This window comes from Pipistrellus hanaki (assembly GCF_964339955.1).
Source record: "Pipistrellus hanaki genome assembly, chromosome: 12".
Taxonomy (NCBI): Eukaryota; Metazoa; Chordata; class Mammalia; order Chiroptera; family Vespertilionidae; genus Pipistrellus; species Pipistrellus hanaki.
In genome coordinates this window covers 31,292,491-31,314,115 of record NC_140514.1, presented here as the reverse complement: position 1 = coordinate 31,314,115, position 21,625 = coordinate 31,292,491, and the positions used below count along the sequence as shown (strand labels likewise).

Genomic DNA, 21,625 nt, shown 5'->3' with positions numbered 1-21,625 from the left:
ATACAGGCATGTGCCCTGACTGGGAATCCAGCCATCAACTCCTGGTTCATGGGACCTGAGCCACGCTGGCTGGGCATCTAATATTTTTTAACTCACCAGAAAATAGTACACATTAGTTTGCAATAGTTAGTAAACACAATGATATGAAGAAAAATAGGACTTTTTATTATTGTTAATTTTCACCCAAGGATAATTTCCCGTTGATTTTTAGAAAGAGTGGAAGGGAGGGGGAGAAACAAATAGAGAGAAACATTGATGTGAGAGAGAGACTATCGACTGGTTGCCTCCTGCACACACCCTGACCAGGGCCAGGGATCAAGCAGACAACTGAGATTATGTGCCTTTGACCAAAATTGACACAGGACCCTTCAGTCCACAGCTGACACTCTACCCACTGAACCAAACTGGCTAGAGCTTCCAATGATTTTTAGAGAGAGTGGAAGGAAGAGAGGGAGGAAGGGGAAAGAGAGAGAGAGATGTGAGAGAGACACATTGACTGGTTGCCTCTGGAACTCACCCGACATAGGCTGGGGATAGAAACTGTAACCCAGCTATGTGCTCCTTTGACTGGGAATCAAGACCCTTCAATTCCAGGTCAGACTACTAACCACTGACGCACACCAGCCAGGGTGAAAAATAGAAACTTTTTATATCAATTCCAATCTTGCAAAAAGAGTTAATAGTTTATCTTAAAAAAAAAAAGTCACTCAAGTTTAAGGTATTTTTATTTGTCCAGTAAAAGTAATTTCATAGTTAAAAATAAAATTTTAACTGCATTCAATTTGTTTTTCCCCCAGTAAAGATAAAGGACTGCTAGCTTCAAGTAAATGTGTAATTATGACAAACTGAAAGACTAAATCAAGTACATAAATAGCATGTCAAAACATGAAAATTAATTGTCCTCTTACCTTTTCCTTTCTAAACTGATAAAATAAAATAAAAAATTGTAAATAAAACCTGTTTTCTTATTGTAACTTGTGATTTATTATTTTATTTAACTAAAAATGTTTGATTTTAAATTTCTGTAAAGTGGTACTTCTTAAATAAGTTCCTAAAAATAACAATATTGAAGCCTTGAACATTACATTTAATATCATCTAAAAAAGTATACTAAAATTGTCATAATAAAAAAATTACAATAAGCACTTTAAGAAAAGTGAAATTATTTGTTATTCATTCTATGCTGTACTGTTTCCCCTCTACATCTTTAATACCAGTCACAAATTCTATTGTAAAGACTCAGCTTTTCTAACCTAAATAGACTGACTCAACATTTCACCTCTACACTTCACTTATACGATTCAGTTCAGATGTCTCAACACCAAATTGAATAATTTATCAAAAATTTTTTTCAAGAACAAAATTTCTATTAATTACTCTATAACAAAACAAAGTAGAACCTCTACTAGACCAAAAATGAGAAATAATATACCTGTGAATATGTTCTTGTACACCTGTATTCCTGATAGTATTATTTCATAGTATAATCACAGCAAATATACAAATTTTTCAATTGGGTGTGTAAATATTTACTGAAATTTAACTGCATTTAAAGTCATTATTAAACAAAAAAGTTAAATAGCTTTATTATATGTTAAATGGCAATTCAGAATTTCATTTACAGCCTCAAGTAGTAAAAACTAAACCTAAATTAAAGTGTATTTCAATGAACAGCCTGAATGAATATGTACTCTTGAAAAGTAATTATATAAGTGAGAAGAAGAGAATCTATGAAAAGATGTTAAATGCTAGGATTGATTATATCATTTTGCACAAACTCTAGTAGGGGTGTCGAACTCATTCAGAGAAGGGGCCAAAATCTAAAATCCAGCCTAAATCGCAGGCCGAATGGTTTACTGAACAGTCATAAACTGACAATGTCATAAACTGACAGCGGAGTGCAGTGATGACAGCGCGGTGCGGGCCACATTGCAAGGCCTGGCGGGCTAGATTTGGCCCGCGGGCCTTGTGTTTGACACATGTGCTCTAAGGACTTGAGTCCTGGTTGGAGAAAGAGAAAGTAAATCTTCCCTATATCCTCATTCATCCAGGATGAAAATAGTCATATTTTAAGGGGGGAAAGTATTTGCTCCCCAGAAGACATGAAAATCATCTGTAAGAAAGATAAATGTTAGCCTTTTTAATAGCAGGGGAAACTATTAGGGCTAAATATACTCTAGAACCATCTCCTTCACAATGCTTCTAGGACCTTTCCCAAGATAAATTTTAAAAACACAATAAATGATAATGGTATCAATTGTTAGTGGGCAAAAACATTTTATTGCCTAAAACAAACCCAAGATTGAATGTAATACAGATCAGAAAATTTTAATTATTCGATATAATTAAAGTTGTAAAAAAAATTAGTCTTTTTTCTTGTTTTCATATTATTAGCACTCAATTTCTGAGGATTTCAAGACAATGTAGAATTTTAAAAACATTAATAATTCCTACTGTAACAAATAGTATATTCTGTAGCTCATTACTCTTACTCCTTCAGTTTTACTTTTTTAAAACAAATCCTCACCTGAGAATATGTTTATTGATTTCAGAGATTGGGAGAGAGTGGGGGGGGGGGGAGGGGGAGGGAGGGAGGGAGGAGGAGAGAGAGAGAGAGAGAGAGAGAGAGAGAGAGGGAGAGAGAGAGATAGGTATTTAGATAGATAGATATTGGTTGCCTCTGTTATGTGCCCAAACAGGGATAGAACCAAAACTTAGGTATACACCCTGACCAGGAATTGAACCTGCAAACTTTTTGGTGTACAGGACAACTCTCAAACTGGGTCAGGCAATAAACATAGATTTTTAAATAAGATGAAAATAAAACATTTTCATAATCTTAAAATCTAGGTGAAACAAACATTCTTGTGGCCCAATAACTTGTAAAATGTAACCAGGTCACTAGACCAACATGCTAGTGTAGAACTTTAACAATTCTAGCAGCAAAACACCTGGAATAGCAATAAGTGTGTTCATTGGACTATAGAATAATTCCTATATAAGTAATTTTTAAAAAGTATTCTATAGTTCAACTGCAGGCAAACATACAAGATATCAAAGATCTTGTTTATCCCCACCTATTCCAGTGGAACTAGGTACATCTGGAACCTTACTGGTTTCAACAAAAACAGATTCAAAGGCAGCTTCCTGTTCATCCAAAGAATCAGCAGCTGTGGCTCCTTTAATTAATGTTGTGTTGGTCAAAGGCTGTTGTTGCTTGGAAATTTTACTGGATTCCAGTGTTTTTCTACCTCTTCTTTTACCAAGGATTTTGACATAATTCGCAGGTATAAGTCCTGTTGTTTGACCATCAAGACTAGCCAGCAGCCAGCCACGCACTCTGGGTTGCTGTTCTGATGAAAGAAAAGACAGCCTTGTAATTATAACATACTTTGGAGGTCCAACAGAAAAGTAACAGTAAAATATTAAGTAAAAGCTGTGTTATGTGCAGGAGGCAGCCAATCAATAGTTCTCTCATTAATGATGTTTCTATCTCTCTAGTTCTCTTCCGTTCTGAAAAATATTTAAAAGAAAAATATATTAAAAAAAGACATCTTATAAAGAAATCATTCTTTTGAAATTCAAAATAATAAGATGTGATTTTTTTCTAGATGGAAAACATGAATATAATTGCTAGGGGCGAGATTTTGTGTATGAGTAAATGTGGCAGAGATTTATCAAATTGGATCCAAAATTTTAAATTATTTACACACTAGAGGCCTGGTGCACAAATTCATGCACGAGTGGGGTCCCTTGGGTAGGCCACTGGTGGCCCGTGGGGTTTGAAAGGGTGGTGACTGCTGGGCTGAAGTTCCTATTTAATAGACAGCATGGAAAACAGCCAAAGTGGTTCCAAAGACAGAAAAATCTAGGTTCATAGTCCAGCTCCACCACATCTGAGTTTTGTGATTCTAGACAATTTACTCAAAATTTCTGAGGCTTAGTTTTCTCGTGTCTGAAACAGGGACAAGGTACTTTAGAAAATTAATTGTAGTGCTAACAGCAAGACACCCGTGAAAAACACACATGGTGTCAAAACAGCCCGGAGGAAAATCATTTGGGCAAAAAATGAAAAAGGATCACAAGTCAAATTTATAGAAAATATTCCTTTATTATCTTTTGGTCGAGAATATGTTTGTATATTTTCAGAAAACAACTCCGAGACCATGTTGATTCTGGCAATAGAGAGGAATTGACAGGACTACTCCAACCATGAAGACAGAAGAGAAGCAGTCCAGAGATGGAAGTCCCTGATGACGCCTTACCATAATAGCAGTCAGCAGCTGTGTATCACTGCAGGTTGTCCAGGACCAAACCAGAGAGGGTTGGACCTGCATTACCACCATTTGTCCACCATCCAGAACTGAAATATCATTGCTGACATGTCCACATAAGAAACTGTTTGACATTGAAATTGGGTCTCAAAAGAACTGTTGGCCCAGAAAGAAACTCACTAAAGACTGATTCATATGCCTTTTAGCATAATGATTATTGCTTGTCTCATTTTTGATTCTTATAAGTATATTTCCAGTAGGACATGATCTTACTCATCTAGGGGAAATGGTGAACAACATAGACTGATGAACAAGAACAGTCTCAGAGATAAGGAGCCATGGGTCAGACTGTTGGACCCTAAGGGAGGGTGGGGATAAAAGGGAGAGATCAACCAAAGGACTTGAGTGCATACTATGAGCCTAACCAGTGGTCAAAGATAATAGGGGGGTGGGGGCATGAGTGGGGATGGATGGGGGATTGGAATGGGGGTTGAGGACATATATGTGATTCCTTAATCAATAAAGAAATAAAAAATAAATAAAACAGGGACAAGGCAGTAACAGTTCGCACTTTACAGCATTATTATTGTAAGGGTTAAGTAAAACATGTAAAATATAGTACCTTGTACATAGTAAGTAGTATTCTATAACTGACAGAGGTTATTATTTTTACTAGTATGTTTACCAACATGTGACTATTTGTAGCAAACCTGAATCCTCATAAACATACAGAGAATCTTTTTTTGTAAATCAACAAAAATTTTGATTTTCATTACTGGAGAGAGCTGAAGAAAAAAAGCCACTTTGTATAGACCTGTTAAAAACTGTTGGTGACCTGGTCCAAATATTTCATGACAGTAATTTCTAAAATATTTATGTTGAAGTTTCTTAAGTAAACACTATTCAAGTTAAAAAAAAAAAAAAAAAAAAAAAAAAAAAAAAGCAGTAACTGCCCTAGCATTCAAAGGAGGAAAGGAATACTTAAATGATGCTAGATAATTTATAAATAAATGTAATATATTTATTACATTTAGTGTTTACCTCATGTTTTTGTGTAATGATTAAGAGTTTGGATTTCAAGCATCTGGTTTAGAAGAAATTATATAAATAAGCTCTTTACTTATTTCAGTTAAATATTATTAGAACTGCTATGTAGACCATTTCTCCCCACCACCCAGATTTGAAAGTTCAAAATAGACACAAAAAGTGAACTCCTAAGTTAACTAACAATAACCAATATTTTGTTGCAGTCAAAAATTCAGATAGTTTCAATTTATTCATATTTTGTTACCTTTGAGAGCTAAGTTGAGCATATCACCAGCACGGAAAGAAATTTCTTCTTCAGATAGGGCAGCAAAATCATATTCTGCTCTGGCAACTACATGGTCATCCTCACCACTTGCCCAGTTGGTATTGTCTACAAACCAAATTAAGAATGAAAATTAGGTTAGTAAAAATTACAAAAGAAAGATGAAGATATTTTACTTGGCTCTGGTTTGCAAGTTGCCTAAGTTTGTAAAGAAAAACCACCCCTTAAAGTAAATCTATAATTAACATGATGTAAAGTCAACAGTATGTTCACTGGGATATCTATTATAAGTTTTTCCCTTTTAAGAACAAAATTCTAGCTTCTTTTAGGTCAAGGATTAGTAAACTTTTTCTATAAAAGGTAAGACAATAAGTAAATATTTTAGACTTTGCAGGTAATGAGGCAAATTGAAGATACTGTACTTATTTAACAAAAGAAAAACTTTTCCATAATTTTTTTTTACAAAACTCAAAATGAGTTCTTGCACTCACTGGTTTGGATCAGTGGATAGAGTGTTGGCCTGTGGACTGAAAGGTCCTAGATTAGATTCCAGTCAAGGGCATGTACCTTGGTTGCAGGCACATCCCCAGTAGGGGGTGTGTAGGAGGCAGCTGATTGATGTTTGTCTCTCATCGATGTTTCTAACTCTCTATTCCTCTCCCTTCCTCTCTGTAAAAAAATAAATTTTAAAAAGTTGAGTCCTTTTTTTTTTATAATACAGGTCTTCTACTGAGAAGACTGGGATTTTGGAGTTGGGATAATATTTTGGGTTTAACTGTAGTGTTTTCTATCATCACATCATATCATGTGCAAATGTTTATCTGTTACTGCTCATACATAAAAAGATTTGAGGCATTTCATCTTTGAAAATATTTTTTCATACAGATAGGTACTAACAAATCCTGATATTCACTGAACTTGTGGTTTTAATTGCGTATATCCATCTATAAGTAGATAGAGAATTCTGTAAATTCTTCTTTTGTATTAATGTATGTCATGTCATTAGAGACTAATGCACTTCCAAATGAAAATCATTTAGGTGGAGACTTCTCAAGTACATAGTTCAATGGACTTTGAAATATGGAAATTTCCTTTTCACTTGCATGGAGATCCCAAAACACTGTATTCTTCCCTCCTTCATTCCTTGCTATTCAGACTTTGCTTCTTTCCCACTGGATTCCTTGCTGTTCACATGACACGTCAGGCACACTACCATTTACATACCTTTGTTATTTCCTATGCCTCAAATAGCTATAGGTCTTAGTCTCTTCCCTCCTCAAGGGAAGCTTCCCTGACTGGTGTAGCACTGTAACCCCACTTCCTAACTCTGGTTTTGCAACACTCTTACTTTTCTTCCTATGGCACTATCTTGTTAGGGGTTCTGTGCACTTCCTGGACAAGAAATAAGTCTATTTCTTGCACCAAGTAGGGAAAGTTTTCTGTCATTATTTCTTCTAATAGGTTTTCAATATTTTGTTCTCTCTTTCTGGCACCTTAATAATTTGGATGTTGGTACACTTAAAGTTGTCCCAGAGGCTCCTTACACTATCTTCATATTTTTGGATTCTTTTTTTGTTTTGTTTTGTTTTTCTGGTTGGGTCCTTTTTGTTTCTTCGTATTTCAGATCTTTGGCTTGATTCTTGGGGTCCTTTGATGTACAGTTAAATTTTTGTATATTCTTTATTTCAGACAGTGTATGCTTAATTTCTAACGGGTCCTTTTCCATTTTTTGGGCATTCTCATTAAGGTCCTCGAAGGTCTCACTAAGCTCCTCGGAGGTCTCATCAAGTTTCTTGGCAGTTTTTAGAAGATTCTTGAGTAACCTTATAAATGTGGTTTTGAACTCTATATCCAGTAGTTTGCTTTCCTCCATTTCTTTCATTCGTGACAGGTTTCTTTGCCTCCACATTTTGGCTGCTTCCCTGTGTTGACGGAGTGGTTTTGTGTGGTAGGTGACTTATAGGGGCCAGTGGCTCAGCCTCCCCAGTCACCTGAGGTGGAAGCTCTTGGTACACCCCTGTGTGGGCTGAGTGCAGTTTTGTTGTAGTTAAGTCTTGATTGCTGTTGGTGCACTGGGCCAATTGGCTGAGAACTCACTGTGTCTATGATGGAAGAACTGCCGCTGGAGACACACTTATGGGGCAGGACTTGCTTCGGTGGGGCTTTGGTGCTCACTCAGTCTGCCTCTTGAATGTGTCACTTATGGATGTGAGGAGTTGAAATCTGGTGTTGTCTCACACTGACCATTAGGTACACAGGCTTCTGGGTCTCCAATGGGAGGCAGGTCAGCTACTGTCTGAGGCCACCCAGCAGGAGCTACAGCGGAAACTAGTTTTCTCCTCTTTGCTTGGGGATTGGAGGTTTTGGAGCCGTCTGACCAGAGCTGCAGTTAGGGGAGCTGCTGTTAAAAGCTGTGATAGGGGAGGCCATTCATATCCAAAAGCAGCTGTGTAGAACTTGGGTGGGTCTGTAGATTGTGAGGGGTGGGGGTCTCAGGGAGTCACTAGGCTAGGGCGTCTGTTAATGCACTTTTGTTCATGCTGTTTGACAGCCTCTCTCTTTTTCTTTATTGTTGAAAGTATTACATGTTCCCTCTTTTCCCTAATTGACCACCTCCAACCTGCTGTCCATGGGTTATGCATATATGCATACAAGGTCTTTGATTGATTACCTCCCACCCACTCATCCTCCCCTGCCTTCCCTCTGAGATTCCACACTTTGTTCCATGCTTCCATCTCTCTGGAACCACTCTGTTCATCAGTTTATTTTGTTCCTTAGATTCCACATGAGTGCAATCATGTGATACTTGTCTTTCTCTGACTTATTTTATTTAACATGATATTCTCCAGGTCCCTCCTGATATCTCAAAGGGTAATATATTCTTTTCTACTGCTACATAGGATTCCATGGTATGAATGTAACACAGTTTTTTTATTCATTCATCTACTGATGGGCACTATTTCCAGATCTTAGCGATGGTAAATTGTGCTGCTATGAACATAGGGATACATTCTTTCTACTTAGTGCTTCAGGTTTCTTATGATATATTCCTAGAAATGGGATCACTGGGTCAAATGGCAAATTCATATTTAATTTTTTGAGGAAACTCCATACTGTTTTCCATGATGGTTGCACCAGTCTGCATTTCCATCAGCCGTGTACTAGTGTTCCCTTTTCTCCACATCCTCGCCAGCACTTGTCATTTGTTGATTTGTTGATGGCAGCCATTCTGACAGGTGTGAGGTAATACCTCATTGATGTTTAATTTGCATCTCTCTGATGATCAGTGGGTTTGAGCATTTTTTCTTAAGTCTCTTGGCCATCTGTATGTCCTCTTTGGACAAGTGTCTATTTAGGTTCTTTGCCCATTTTTTAATTGGATTTTTTGTCTTCCTTTTGTTAAGTTGTATGAGTTCCTTATATATTTTGGATATTAACCCTTTATTAGATGTACCATTGCCAAATACGTTCTCCCCTACAGTGGGCTCCCTTTTTGTTTTATCGATGGTTTCTTTTGCTGTGAAAAACCTTTTTATTTTTATGTGGTCTCATTTATTTTCTCCCTAGTTTCCTTTGCCTTAGGAGATATATCTGTAAACAGACTGCTACCTACAAGAGATGTCTAAGATTTTGCTGCCTATAGTTTCTTCTAGAATTTGTATGGTTTCATGACTTAAGTCTTTTATCCACTTTGAGTTTATTCTTGTATATGATGTAAGTTGGTAGTCTAGTTTCATTTTTTTGGATGTATCTGTCCAATTTTCTCAACACTACTTATGGAAGAGACTGTTGACTCCAATGCATGCTCTTGCCTCCTTTGTCAAATATTAGTTGAGCATAACGGCTTGGGTCAATTTTTGGGTTCTCTGTTCTGTTCCATGGGTCTATGTGCCTTTCACAGTCTGTTTTCCCCTACCTAACTGATGAAATGTTACCTGTCCTTCAAAAATCTAACTTAAATGCAACTTATTGGATACTAATAACTGCCCCCAAAAACTAGCTTTGCTTTTTAAATTGAGATAGCATTTAGTACCAGTTGGTGGAGAAGGAACTTAACAAACAGGTCTGGTTTTGTTTCTAGTCCTATTTTATTAAAGATGTGACCCTGGACAAGTGACTTCTTTGAACTTTAATTGTGCCCCTTGTAAAATGAAGGTAATTCCCATCTCTTACGGTTACTGTAAAAATTAAGTGAGATAAAATACACAGAATACTCAGTAGTGTCTTTCATATAAAAAAGGCTCAATAAACCCTATTTCCCCCCAACTGTCCTTATTCCTTACCACACTCTTTCTGTCTCATCCCAGTTACCTGTATATGTATTTTACTCATCTCTCTGCCAATTAACTTTTAGAAAAAAGGGAATTATGTCCTATGTATACCCCATAGCATCAAATTCAGTACCTTGTAAATAGTAGTTAGGTTATGTATACTCTTATACTGAATGAACAATTAATAAATCAATAAGCCTGTTTTTGCAATATATTTCTTTTCCAGTTCTGAAGTTCTGAACTAAAAATATAACTGATCAAAAATTTTAAATACAAATAAATATAAAGAATGTTAATGTAACAAATCTATTCTTGAAATTTGAGATTGTTATGTGGTCTCAGGACCTATTCTCTTATTCTTACCTGTTATTTCATCACTGTGGGTAGACAGCAGTTTCCAGATGAGGTAAGGACCACCAAGGATAACAGCAAAGAACAAGAATATTGGCCAAGATTTTGCTGAGTTAGCCGCTCTGTCATCAGCACCAAGGCTAGCAACAGTTCTTTCACTTTCTGACCATAGGTCTTCATTCTCGGAGCCTCTTCTTAAACCGATCATGTGCTGTAACCGTCTGTAAAGATACCTTATAGTCCTAACTAATGCAAAAGCTGAAAAAACCTTTGTGAAGTGTATTTTTAATCGGGAAAAATGATTCGCTACATCCAATACAGCCCTAAAACTGTTGTACACAGCTGAAAAGGTAGCATCCATCATCATACTGACAGAGGCAAATGCATGTACAATACTTTCAATGGACTGAAATGCACCTCTGCTGCTTTCTTCAGCTTGCTGAACAAATCTACTAGGCGGAAGATCATCTACTCGGAGGCGGTTATAGTTTAACCCATTATATCCATAACTATAAGGGCTATAGCTTCCATAAAACGAATTTCCATAGGCACCATATCCTGAAGAAAATGAGCTGTAAGCAGGTCTGAAAGTGTTCACACTGCTGCTTCCTGTCTGGTGTGATGGCCTTGGAAGAATAGGTGGGGGCACTCTGGTAAGTGCTGGTTGTCCAGGTCTTGTCAATAAAGTAGGACCCAAATCAGCGGATCTAAAACAAACAAAATTCAACGTAAGCACAATAGGTTCAATTCAAATGAACTATAAAATTCCTCTGATATCTAGTGTTATGAGATTCTACTGAATATATGTTAAGAGTAAGGAATAGCCCTAACTGGTTTGGCTCAATGAATAGAGCGTCAGCCTGTGGATTGAAAGGTCCCAGGTTCAATTCCGGTCAAGGGCATGTACCTTGGTTGTGGGCACATCTCCAGTAAGAGGTGTGCAAGAGGCAGCTGATCGATGTTTCTCTCTCATTGATGTTTCTACCTCTATCCTTCTTCCTCTCCCTTCTTCTCTGTAAAAATCAATAAGATATATTTTTAGCCGAAACCGGTTTGGCTCAGTGGTAGAGCGTCGGTCTGTGGACTGAAAGGTCCCAGGTTCGATTCCGGTCCAGGGCATGTACATTGGTTGCGGGCACATCCCTGGTAGGGGGTGTGCAAGAGGCAGCTGGTCGATGTTTCTCTCTCATTGACTTTTCTAGCTCTCTATCTCTCTCCCTTCCTCACTGTAAAATATCAATAAAATGTATTTTATTAAAAAAAAGATATATTTTTAAAAATGTTATCAAAATTAAAAAAAAAGCCGAAACCGGTTTGGCTCAGTGGATAGAACGTCAGCCTGTGGACTGAAAGGTCCCGGGTTCGGTTCCAGTCAAGGGCATGTACCTTGGTTGTGGGCATATCCACAGTAGGGGTTGTGCAGGAGGCAGCTGATCTATGTTTCTCTCTCATCGATGTTTCTTTTTAATACGCTTGTCCACTTTCTCAGGGTTGGTTGCTAGATATTGTCCATTCTTGTATCTAAATGACACTATCATAATTCTACAGTTTTATAATAGATTTAAATGTCTAATAAAACAAGTCCTCCCACAATGTTCTTCATCTTCATGAGTGTATTGGCTCACCCTGGCCAGTATGACTCGGTTGGAGTGTTGTCCAATGCAACCACTCATCCAGGTTAGCTGACCAGATGAGGACCTGCCCTCTGAGCAGCTGCTCCCACTGCAGAGAGCAGCTGCTCATCCCAGTCAGCCGAGCGGTGCTCCCACTGTGAGAGCACACTGACCACCAGGGGGCAGCTCCTGCATTGAGCTTCTGCCTCCTACTGGTTAGTGTGCATCTTAGCAACTGGTCGACCGGTCATTCTGGTTGTTCCACTGTTTGATCGCTGGGCTTTTATTATACAGGATATTAGAGGCCCAGTGCATGAAAATCGTGAACTTGGTGGGGGGGCCTTCAGCCCAGCCCGCACCCTCTCACAGTCTGGGAGCCCTCGGGGGATGTCCAACTGACAGCTTAGGCCCACTCCCCGTCAGTTGGATATCCTTAGTGCTGCCGCAGAGGCGGGAGAAGCTCCTGCCACCACCGCTGCACTTGCCAGCCATGAGCTTGGCTTCTGGCTGAGTGGCTCTCCCCTTGTGAGAGTGCACTGACCACTAGGAGGCAGCTCCTGTGTTGAGCGTCTGCCCCCTGGTATTCAGTGCTCATCATAGTAATGGTCGTTAGGCCATTAGGTCGATTTGCATATTAGCCTTTTATCATATAGGATAATGAAATACATTAATTCTCAAATGTTAAAGCCAACCTACATTCCTGAAGTAAAACTAAATAGCCATGATATACTCCTGACTTGTTTTGCCAGTATTTTGTTAAGATATTTTTCTATCTACTTTCATAAGAGAATGCCCTAATTTGTTTTCATTGTCTTTATCAGGTTTGGATACCAAGGTTAAATCGATCTCTTATAAAGAAATGAGAAGTATTTCCTTTTTTCTATAATAGTTTGTATATTTCTTTCTTTTTTAAAAATTTGTGAAATTTACCAGTAAATTCATGAGGGACTGCCTACCATTCTCTTAGTAAGAAGGATTTTAATTATGAATTCTATTTCTTTTGTAGTATGCTACTTAAAGTATGTTCTGTGGCCAAAACCGGTTTGGCTCAGTGGATAGAGCATCGGCCTGCGGACTGAAGGTCCCAGGTTCGATTCCGGTCAAGGGCATGTACATTGGTTGCAGGCACATCCCCAGTAGGAGGTGTGCAAGAGGCAACTGGTCGATGATTCTCTCTGATCGATGTTTCTAACTCTCTATCCCTCTCTCTTCCTCTCTGTAAAAAATCAATAAAAAATATATTTAAAAAAAAAATAATGTTCTGTGGACCAGTGCTAATTTATGAACAATTTGTACCAATCTATTAAAAGTACAGAAAATGATGTTAAGTGTTTAAGTGATTTGACACTGCTGTATTTTTACTGTATTTTACAAATGTACTGGCATTAATACAAATATTTTGAAAAGCACTGCTTTAATAAGCATGTTCCCCAAAAAGTGTACATAATTTAACAGCTGATAGTTTAATTTTGAAAATGAAATGTATTTTAATAAACAGCTTTTATAATTATTCAAAGTGTGTATATATGTTTTTTGGGATAGCCTAGAGTTACATGACTGTTCATTTTTTTCTATTTGTAAATTATACCTTACTTCATCCTCTAAATCTCTTCCCTTCCTTTCTGTATGTTCTGTCCTTTTGACACTTTGTGCTTCATTCTGGGTATTTTCCTCCCCAATCATCCTGTAACCACTGCTATTCAAAAGGCCAATAAAGAGCTTGCACCATAATGTAAATCAACACATCCCTTCTTCACAGATAAAGTTTTGTTATCAAGAAAATACAAGTTTAACAAAATAGTGTGCTCAGGGTCAATTTTTTTAAACAAAAATTAAATTAAGATTCACATGTTGCATTTGGTTGTCTCCTCTCTTCTAAATTAGAACAACCCCTTTTAAAAAAATGTCCCTGACTTTTTGAACAGTCCAGCCAGTTTTCTTCTAGAATGCCTTACATTCTAGATGTTTTCTCCAAAAATGTTGTTTAAATATACCTTTATTCTCTATATTTCCAGTTAAAGTAAAGACTGCTTCTAAATGTTTGATTAGAATCAGTTAATCCCAGCTGGTGTGACTCAGAGGTTGAGCGTCAACCTATAAACTAGGAAGTAACAGTTCAATTCCAGGTCAGGGCACATGCCTGGATTGCAGGCTCAATCACTAGTGTGGGGCATGCAGGAGGCAGCCAATCAATGTTTTGCTCTCATCATTGATGTTCCTATCTCTTTGTCCCTCTCCCTTCCTCTCTGAAATTAATAAATCCTATCTAATAAAAGAGTAATATGTAAATTGACTGCCACTCCAGCACACAAGATGGCTGCCCCCATGTGGACACAAGATGGCCACCATAAGATGGCCAGCAGGGGAGGGCAGTTGGGAGGCACCAGGCCTGCAGGGGAGGGCAATTGTGGGCAATCATGCCAGCAGGGGAGGGCAATTAGGGGTGACCAGGCCAGCAGAGGAGGGAAGTTGGGGGCAAACAGGCTGGCAGGGGAGCAATTAGGCATCAATCAGGCTGGCATGGGAATGGTTAGGGGGTGATCAGGCTGGTAGGCAGAAGTGGTTAGGGGCAATCAGGAAGGCAGGCAGGCAAGCAGTTGGGAGCCAGCAGTCCTAGAATGTGAGAGGGATATCTGACTGCCCGTTTAGGTCTGATCCTACTGGAATGGGACCTAAACGGGCAGTTGGACATCCCTCGAGGGGTCCCAGATTGGAGAGGGTGCAGGCTGGGCTGAGGGACACCCCCCATGTATGAATTTCATGCACCAGGCCACTAGTATATTATTTAATAAATGAGTAATATGCAAATTAATCATCACTTCACTACACCCATAAGCCATGCCCACCAGCCAATCAGGAGGGAATATGCAAATAAACCCAACCAAGATGGCTACAGCTACAGAGGGCAGGAGGGAGGCTTGGGTTTCCCAGGCAATGGAGGAAGCCAAGCCTTCTGCACACCCTGGCTGGCCTAGGCCTCCGCTTAAGGCTACAAAGTTTCAATTATATTAGACACATAAGTCCCAAAAGAAATGGCTGCTGCCACTGAGCTAGCAGAAGGCTTGGCTCTGCTCCAGACTACAAAGTTTCAATTGTAGAAGATAAATAAATCTCAGATACCAGGGCCTCCTTGGGTTACCAGGGGGCATGGCCGGCCTGCAAACCACCACAGGCCCTTTGCCTAGGCCGCCCCATGCTCCAAGGGAACCCCCACCCTGATCTGGGACACCCTTCAGGGCAAACCAGTCAGCCCTCACCCCTGCACCAGGCCTCTATCCTATCTAATAAAAGAGTAATATGCAGATTGACCATCATTCCAATACACAAGGCTGCTGCCCCCATGTGGTCAAAGATCCTGTCCCCATGTGGACACAAGATGGCCACCACAAGATGGCCAGCAGGGGAGGGCAGCTGGGAGGGACCAGGCAGCAGAGGAGGGAAGCTGGGGGTGACCAGGCCTGCAGGGAAGGGCAGTTGGAGGGGTCCCAGGCCTGCAGTGGAGAGCAGTTGGAGGGGACCATGCCTGCAGGGGACAGCAGTTAGGGATGACCACGCCTGCAGGGGAGGGTAGTTAGGGGCAAACAGGCTGGCAGGGGAGCAGTTAGGGGTGATCAGGCTGGCATGGAAGTGGTTAGGGGGTGAACAGGCTGGCAGGCAAAAACAGTTAGGGGCAATCTGGAAGGTAGGCAGGCAAGCAGTTGGGAGCCAGCAGTCCTGGATTGTGAGAGGAGTCCCAGATTGGAGAGGGTGCAGGCCGGGCTGAGGGACAACCCCTCTAGTATATATATAAAAGAATTTAACATTTTGGCAAGAATAATTTATTTAATTAAAGTTTATAAAAAATGGAATAAAACTTTAAAAAGAGTCAGCAGATTGCCAAATAGGATAGTATATTCAGATATTGATAAAGCAGCTAGCTCTAAAGTAGAAATAATAACAGATAAAACAGAGAACAGACATATCTAGATTTATGAAACTGAAACTAAACAGAAATGTAAAATGATGAGGGGGTAAAGTTATGGACCTACTCAATTCTGGATCTAGAACCAGGCAATGACAGGCAGGGCCTAGGTTTCCAGGAAATAACAAAAACTAAAAGTGCTCCACTCAATCGAAGTTAGTCTGGGGGTTGGAAAGTGCCATCGTGGCTCCTAAAAAGAGATTGTCTGAATAGGGGAGACCTCTGATAAACCTCGAGCCCAGGAAATGAAACAAGTTATCTAGTGACACAGTGACTTAATATTTGATATCCTTAATTTAAGCCACCATTTTTTTTAAACCCAATTTTTATGTTAGAGGGGTATTGAGGGAATAGGTAGAGGCAATAATAAACCTTCTAGACAGGTAGAGGTGAATGTAGAAGGGAAAGGAGAGAAAACAGAAATCAAAAATTCCTACTTGAAATGAACATGTTAAGAGTGCCACACAGGAAAGAAAAACACTAAGAAATCAAGTTAACAAAATAAAAAAATAAGAATGAAAATTCATTCAAGGAAAAACTAATTTTATATAACAGCTCAACAAATATTCCAAATATGTTTAAGTCAATCAAAGATAATGAAGCAATAACATTTTAAAAATAAAAGTTGAAATGAAGTAAAAACATGTAAATATGACAAAAATTTCAGTACAAATCTTACACATGATGCCCACAACCACAGTGATTATCTTGCAACTATGAGGCAAGAAAAAAAACCAAAAAAACAAAAAACAACAACAACTAAGGAACAGAATGGAAATATAGAACTTGGGGAATTCTACTTCACATAATGGCATTCTAGGTAATCAGACTAACCTTACACTGAAAACAACTATTGATAGATAAGCTAGTATAAAATTGTCTGTTTAATGCATGAGAGAACAAGGCACTGAGGAATTATGGAGACAAAACCTAGAGAGACCATTTTGAGATATTTCTCAAGGGGCAAGGGCCAGTTCTGGAAGAGATGGCTGATAGAATAAGAAGCTGAGCAGTGGTTTTAATAGATTCCTAATATAACCCCCACCCTTTAAACTGGGACCTTAAAGGGCCATATGCTAGGAGAAAGGGTAAGACGGTTTACAGGAAATAGACTAGTCCTGGGAGGAACTAAAACCACAGTTTGAAATAAGCTCAATTCTTGATTGGATTCAAATGATCCTAAATTGCTAGTGGCTCCAGGTGCCTGTCAAAAGTAAAACTCAATAGAGGAAGATATCATTTTAGGCCACAAATAGTTTTTTGTTTTGTTTTTTAAAACACATATTTTATTGATTTTTTTACAGAGAGAAAGGGAGAGGGATAGAGAGTTAGAAACATCAATGAGAAAGAAACACCAATCAGCTACCTCCTGCACAACCCTTACTGGGGATGTACCTGCAACCAAGGTATATGCCCTTGACCAGAATCAAACCCAGGACCCTTGAGCCCACAGGCTGACGCTTTATCTACTGAGCCAAACCGGTTAGGGTAACCACAAATAATTTTAAATTGTCTATATACAATGTCCAGCTTTCATTAAAAAAAATAATTAGGCCTATATAATGCCAAAATTACATGTTTTTAAAAAAGAGCAACATCAGGCAATACAGAGATCCACAGGGGATACTACTAATGGAGTTATTAGGCAGAAACTTGAAACAACTATGACCAATATATTCAAGGTAAAAAGAAAAAACTGAGCCGAAGCCGGTTTGGCTCAGTGGTAGAGCGTCGGTCTGCGGACTGAAAGGTCCCAGGTTCGATTCCGGTCAAGGGCATGTACATTGGTTGCGGGCACATCCCCAGTAGGGGTGTGCAATAGGCAGCTGGTCGATGTTTCTCTCTCGACGTTTCTAGCTCTCTATCTCTCTCTCTTCCTCTCTGTAAAAAAAAAAAAAATCAATAAAATATATTTTAAAAAAAGAAAAAAAGAAAAAACTTTGTTTTCTCAGCAGAAAATAAAACTAAGCTAAACCAAATGGAAATTCTAAAACTAAAAGAAAGAAAGAAACAAAAAACACACACATACCCACAAATACCTGAAACCATAAATTTACTGACTGGCTTAATACTAGATTAGATACTCTGAAAGAAAAATATCAGTAGACTGGAAGAGAGTTCAGAAGAAAATACTCAAAATGAAGCATGAAAAACAAAGGAATACAGACAAAAAGAGTGTAAGATAGGGTGTAGAGTGAAATATAGAGCGTTTTGGTAATTGGAGTCAAAGGAGTGAAAAGGTGATGGGCAGAAGCCACTTGAAAGCGGGAGTTCTAAATCTAAGGCCTAGGGCTGGCCCTTAGGCGCAAAATAATGTGGGGTTTTTTTTTTCCTAAGGCCCGTGGCTTTTGTTGTTGTTGTTTTTCTTAAGTATTTTCTTAAGTATTGAATGGATTTACAACTCAATCTTAACTACTAATCAGAAAGTGTAGGGGGCGGGCGTAAAAAAAAAAAAAGAAAGTGTAAAGGGGAAATAGCATTTCACATCCATTAGACTGGCAAATATAGTACAAAAAAATAACATCATTGAGAGGGACCAAATTTTGCTACCCAAAATAAGCCTTTTGGAATATTGATTTTAAGCTGGTAATTAAGGACAAAAAACAGAAACACTGACCTTCCCCTGATTGGCTAAAAAGAATTTTGATAGAGGATCTGCTCCAGGAAGGGAGGTATCATCATAGATACTTAGAGTTTAATATAAACTACTGTGTGTGACAGCCACGAAGGAACCTAGCAAGACCCATTTATTCAAACTCCTCTCAATAGCGTATTGTTAAAGATGGCCCAGTAAACATTTATTTACCAAACATTTGCTTTTCCATCTCCATGTGAATTGCTTTCCTGCCCTTTCACCCCCACCAATTCTCCTTAGTCCAAAATGGCATATAAACTGCTCATTGTTTCTTTGGGTCTCATATTCTTATGACACCCCCCACATGTACATCTGTAATAAACTTTGTACATTTTCTGCTATTAATGTCTCTGTTAATTGGATCATTAGCCTGGCTAGGAGAACTTAAAAATGTCAGAAGAAAGTTATTTTTTACACTCCCCACAGTATCAAGTGCTGGAAAGAATGTAAAAAAACAGAATACCTTACTAGTGAAAAGAAAAAACAAATATATAACCACTTTGGGGAACTTGGCAATAGTACTTGAAGATGAACACCCTTCCAAGCAATTCCACTCACAGCAACACATTAGAAAACCCGTGGCAAATGTGGAAAAGGAGAAAGGCACAAGAATGTTCACTGCAGCAGTTTTTAATATGTACCAACTAATACTTTAAAATCTACAACAGAATAAAGTTTGTTTTTATATAACAGACTATCCTACAGTGATTAAAACAAGCTACAGTATATGAACAAGATAAACTCAAAATAAGTAATATCTATACTAATAAAAGTGTAATATGCTAATTAGACCTGGAGACCTTCCAGACATCCATCAGGACAAAGCCATGGTGGTGGAGCCAAGGCAGAGACAGGTTAGGGGCAATCAGGCCAGCACGTGTGTGTGTGTGTGTGTGTGTGTGTGTGTGTGTGTGTGTGTGTTTGGGGGCAGTTGGAGGCAAGCAGGCTGGAAGGGATGGGGGAGCCTTTGGGGGCGAGTAGGCCAGCAGGCAGAGTGGTTAGTGGCAATCCGGCAGGCAGGCAGAAAGGTGAACAGTTAGGAGCCAGCGGTCTGGATTGCAAGAGGGATGTCTGACCGCAGCCGGGCAGCCCCAGAGAGGTCTCAGATTGGAGATGGTAGAGGTCAGGCTGAGGGACATCCCCTCCCCCCACCTGCACTGGGCCACTAGTTTATATATAATATTAGAGGCTTGATACACCAATTTGTGCATCAGTGGGGTCCCTCAGCTTGGCCTGCAGGATCGGGCCAAAATCGACTCTCTGACATCCCTCAAGGGGTACCGGATTGGAGAGGGCGCAGGCTAGGCCGAGGAACCTCACTGATGTACCATCAGGTCCAGGGAGGAACGCAGGAGGTTGCCAGCAGGGGAGGAATCACAGGAGGGCTCCAGGGCATGTCCAGCCCGTCTCCCTCAGTCCCAATCAGCTGGACCCCAGCAGCAAGCTAACCTACTGGTTGGAGCATCTGCCCCTGCTGGTCAGTGCACGTCATACTGAGCGGTTGAGTGGCTTTAGCATATCATTAGCCTATTATCAGTTGATTGGTTGAATGGCTGACTGGACACTTAGCATATTTGGCTTTTATTATATAGAATTAACTAGAAATACATTTTGCAAAATGATAGTTTGAAAAATACATATACACACAAAACTAAGTTGTGAAATATGAGATAAAGTATAAAAACTATTGGGTACACTAAACACCAAATAGGGATAGTAGTTACTACAGGAAAATAATGTTTCTCTAATTTTAATTTTTAATTTAAATTTTTTTAATAATGGCAAAATATTATTTTTTAAAGCTGGGAGTGAATGCATACACACGTATTCACTATCTTACTCTCCACAAGTCTCTACATATTTAAAACAAATCACAATGAAAAAAGAGTGGGGAATGGTTAATTTCACATAAACAGAACTTTAACAGATGCAAGAATAAAACCTCTGTTCCACAGAACAGTCCACATTTTCAGTAAGTCAAATTACTCATTAAAAAGGTAGTAGAAAGTGTCACCCCGGCTTAACAGCATAATTAAAAGCTTATTACTCGTTAAGTATCTATCATTAGGTAGCCGCTGCATTCAAGCATCATGCCGTTTAAATAAATTATTACAAGAGTTTAAGAGTAGGAGAAATACTTTCCGGTATGTTGGGGATTCTTATGTATTAGGTTATGTGACATTCCAGTTCCACCATCGGAACTAGGATGTCCAAATCCGCAAACATAGAAGGCTGTGAAACTCTCTCTCATACTATTTTAACCTTTTTTTGAGTTGTAAATCCATTCAATACTTAAGAAAATACTTAAGAAAAACAACAACAACAAAAGCCACGGGCCTTAGAAAAAAAAAAAACCCACATTATTTTGCGCCTAAGGGCCAGCCCTAGGCCTTAGATTTAGAACTCCCGCTTTCAAGTGGCTTCTCCAAATCTCTGCACGACCCACTGCGGAGTGGCTCTGGAAAACAAGGCCAAGTGTGTCACAGGCTGAGGTCCCGGTTGCGTAAAAGGGACCTTCTGGGCTTCCTCCAACCACCCGAGAGGCTGGTCCGAAGCTTCAGGGAGACTTTGCTCCCCTTCCAGCCGGGGCTGGGCAAACGCCCCCCGCCCCGCTCCAGACGGAGAGTCTAGCGCTTTACAGGGGGCCCGGCGGTGCCGCCAAGGTGTCCGGCCACCAGAGGGGCAGGAAGCCTCCCCCTTTATTCCAAGCCCCGGGACCCAGAAAAGCAGGTCCCCGGAGGCCGCCACGCCAACAGCCGACGGGTCAGACACTGCGGTCAGACAGCGAAGCCGCCCCGGGACCCCCAGCCTCCCCGACCCCGCTTCCCGGCTTGGGGCTGGGCGAGAGGGGGAGGGGAACCTCGCCCCCCACAACGGCCCCAACCGCCCCCGGACAAGGCCCCGCTGCTCCGGCCCACGAAACTCGCGCGCGGCCCGGAGCCTCCCGCACTCACTGGAAAGCGGAGCCGGGTCCTGGCCCCGGCCCGGCCCCCGGAATCCGGCGGGTCTCCCAGGGCTTCGGGGGCGGCGGCGGCTGAGACGCCATCTCCTCCGCCTGCGCAGCGCTCCGAGGCGGCGGGGCGCTGGGACTCCGGCCCCGGCGAACCCACGGCTGGCGCACCAGGCGCGACGGGCAGAGCGCCGAGCCCTCCACCCCGCCCACCGGCGCGGCCCGCGCGGTGCGTGTGGGGCTTTAGCTTACCTAGCACCG

General features: G+C 40.2%; 1 protein-coding gene across 1 annotated transcript; it reads right to left on the bottom strand.

Annotated features, from left to right (window-relative positions):
* Positions 1-707: 707 nt before the first annotated feature.
* PEX13 (peroxisomal biogenesis factor 13) lies at positions 708-21,546 on the bottom strand. Its single transcript, XM_084901118.1, has 4 exons — positions 21,369-21,546; positions 10,218-10,912; positions 5,566-5,691; positions 708-3,353 (listed from the first exon to the last, which is right to left on the bottom strand). Exons 1-4 carry the CDS (start codon positions 21,458-21,460, stop codon positions 3,055-3,057), a joined length of 1,212 nt encoding a protein of 403 aa, XP_084757244.1. The 5' UTR covers positions 21,461-21,546; the 3' UTR covers positions 708-3,054.
* Positions 21,547-21,625: the final 79 nt, after the last annotated feature.